The following is a 1,314-nucleotide window of genomic DNA, read 5'->3' as shown; positions in this document are numbered from 1 at the left end:
CCTAAGGGGGGCCCTAGCCCCTTCTTTGGTGGCAGCAGCACTTTTTGACTTTGCTGCAGTGCTGCAGCAGCTCGAGGTAAACCCTAAACCCTAGCCCTAAACCCTAGCCTAACCCTAGAGCCGCGGCGGAGCTGCGCGGGGCGGTGTTGAGGGCGCTGCGCGCCTTGCTGCGCCCGGGTCGAGGGTTTAGGGTTTAGGGTTTAGGGTTTAGGGTTAAGGGTTTGGGGGTGCGCGCAGCTGCTGCCCGAGGGCTTCAGCTGCTTCTCTCTCGAGGCCAAAACCCTCGAGTCTCTGCTGCAGGCAGCAGATGTGGGGTCTGCTGCAGCAGCAGCAAAAAGGCAGCTGCAGACAGACTTGGGAGATTTGCTGCCGGGCCAGCAAGCCAGGATCCTGCTGCTGCCCCAGGTCCCTGCTGCTGCTGCTGCTGCTGCTGCTGGTCCAGGGGGCGGCGCGGCTGCAGCAGTTGAGCCCGGCGCTGCAGCAGCAAGCGGCGCGCAGCCAGGGCCCGCAGCAGCTGCTGCAGCAGACACGCAGAGTGCAGCAGCACCAGCTGCAGCAGCAGCAGCAGCAGCAGATAGCAGCACGGCCTATTTGCTGCTGCGCTACTCAGCAAATGATTCAAGCGTCATCGACCTCGCCTTCCTCCTGCCAAATCCTTCCTGGAGTGAGGGTTTAGGGTTTAGCTGTTGGTCTTTAGGGTTTACGGTTTAGCTCTTGGGCATCAGGGTTTAGGGTTCAGGGCCTAGGGTTTACCCCTTGGCCTTGAGGGTTTAGGGTTTAGGGTTTACGGCTTAATTTTAGGGTTCAAGCGAGTTTAATGAGAGGGCGCTCTCAACGAAGGACTGCAGCCTGACGGTTCCGTATTCTAGGGTTTAGGGTTTAGGGTTAGGGGTTTAGGGTTTAGGGTTTGCGCTGCAGTGACAATTCGGGATAAGACTCTGCTGCTGCTGGAGCTGGGCCTCCGTCTGGCGGTTTTGGGTCGGGTGGAGGTTTTCGACGCCGTCAACAGTCAGCGCTAAACCCTAAACCCTAAACCCTAAACCCTAATTCCTGAGCAGTGGCAGAGCAGTAGCATTTGCGCATGAGGCTTTGCTGCCGTTTGGTCTTTCCACTTCACACGCAGGCCCAGCAAGACCCCTGGGGTGACCACTAAATTTAAGGGTTTAGGGTTTAGGGTTTAGGGTTTAGGGTTTAGGGTTTGGGCGTTCCTGCTAGGCATGGCCTGCGAGACCTACGGGGTGGAGTTCACCCTCACGGGGGCCCCCGGGGTCCGCCGCAAGTACCAGCAGCAGCTGCTGCCGCAGATGGGTGTTG

The 1,314-nt window shown here is 59.0% G+C and overlaps 1 protein-coding gene across 1 annotated transcript; it reads left to right on the top strand.

Moving 5' to 3' along the window:
- Positions 1-237: 237 nt before the first annotated feature.
- On the top strand, positions 238-1,314 carry ETH_00040930 (uncharacterized protein; the record flags this gene model as incomplete). The annotated part of the gene is made up of 3 exons (XM_013380083.1): positions 238-664; positions 919-1,008; positions 1,293-1,314. Coding segments are annotated over 3 exons (539 nt in total), but the record flags the coding sequence as incomplete, so codon positions are not given.

Source organism: Eimeria tenella, genomic scaffold (genome assembly GCF_000499545.2).
Source record: "Eimeria tenella Houghton genomic scaffold, Eth_scaff4423, whole genome shotgun sequence".
Taxonomy (NCBI): Eukaryota; Apicomplexa; class Conoidasida; order Eucoccidiorida; family Eimeriidae; genus Eimeria; species Eimeria tenella.
The sequence above is the reverse complement of the archived record's forward strand: the minus strand, read 5'-3'. Positions and strand labels throughout refer to the sequence as shown.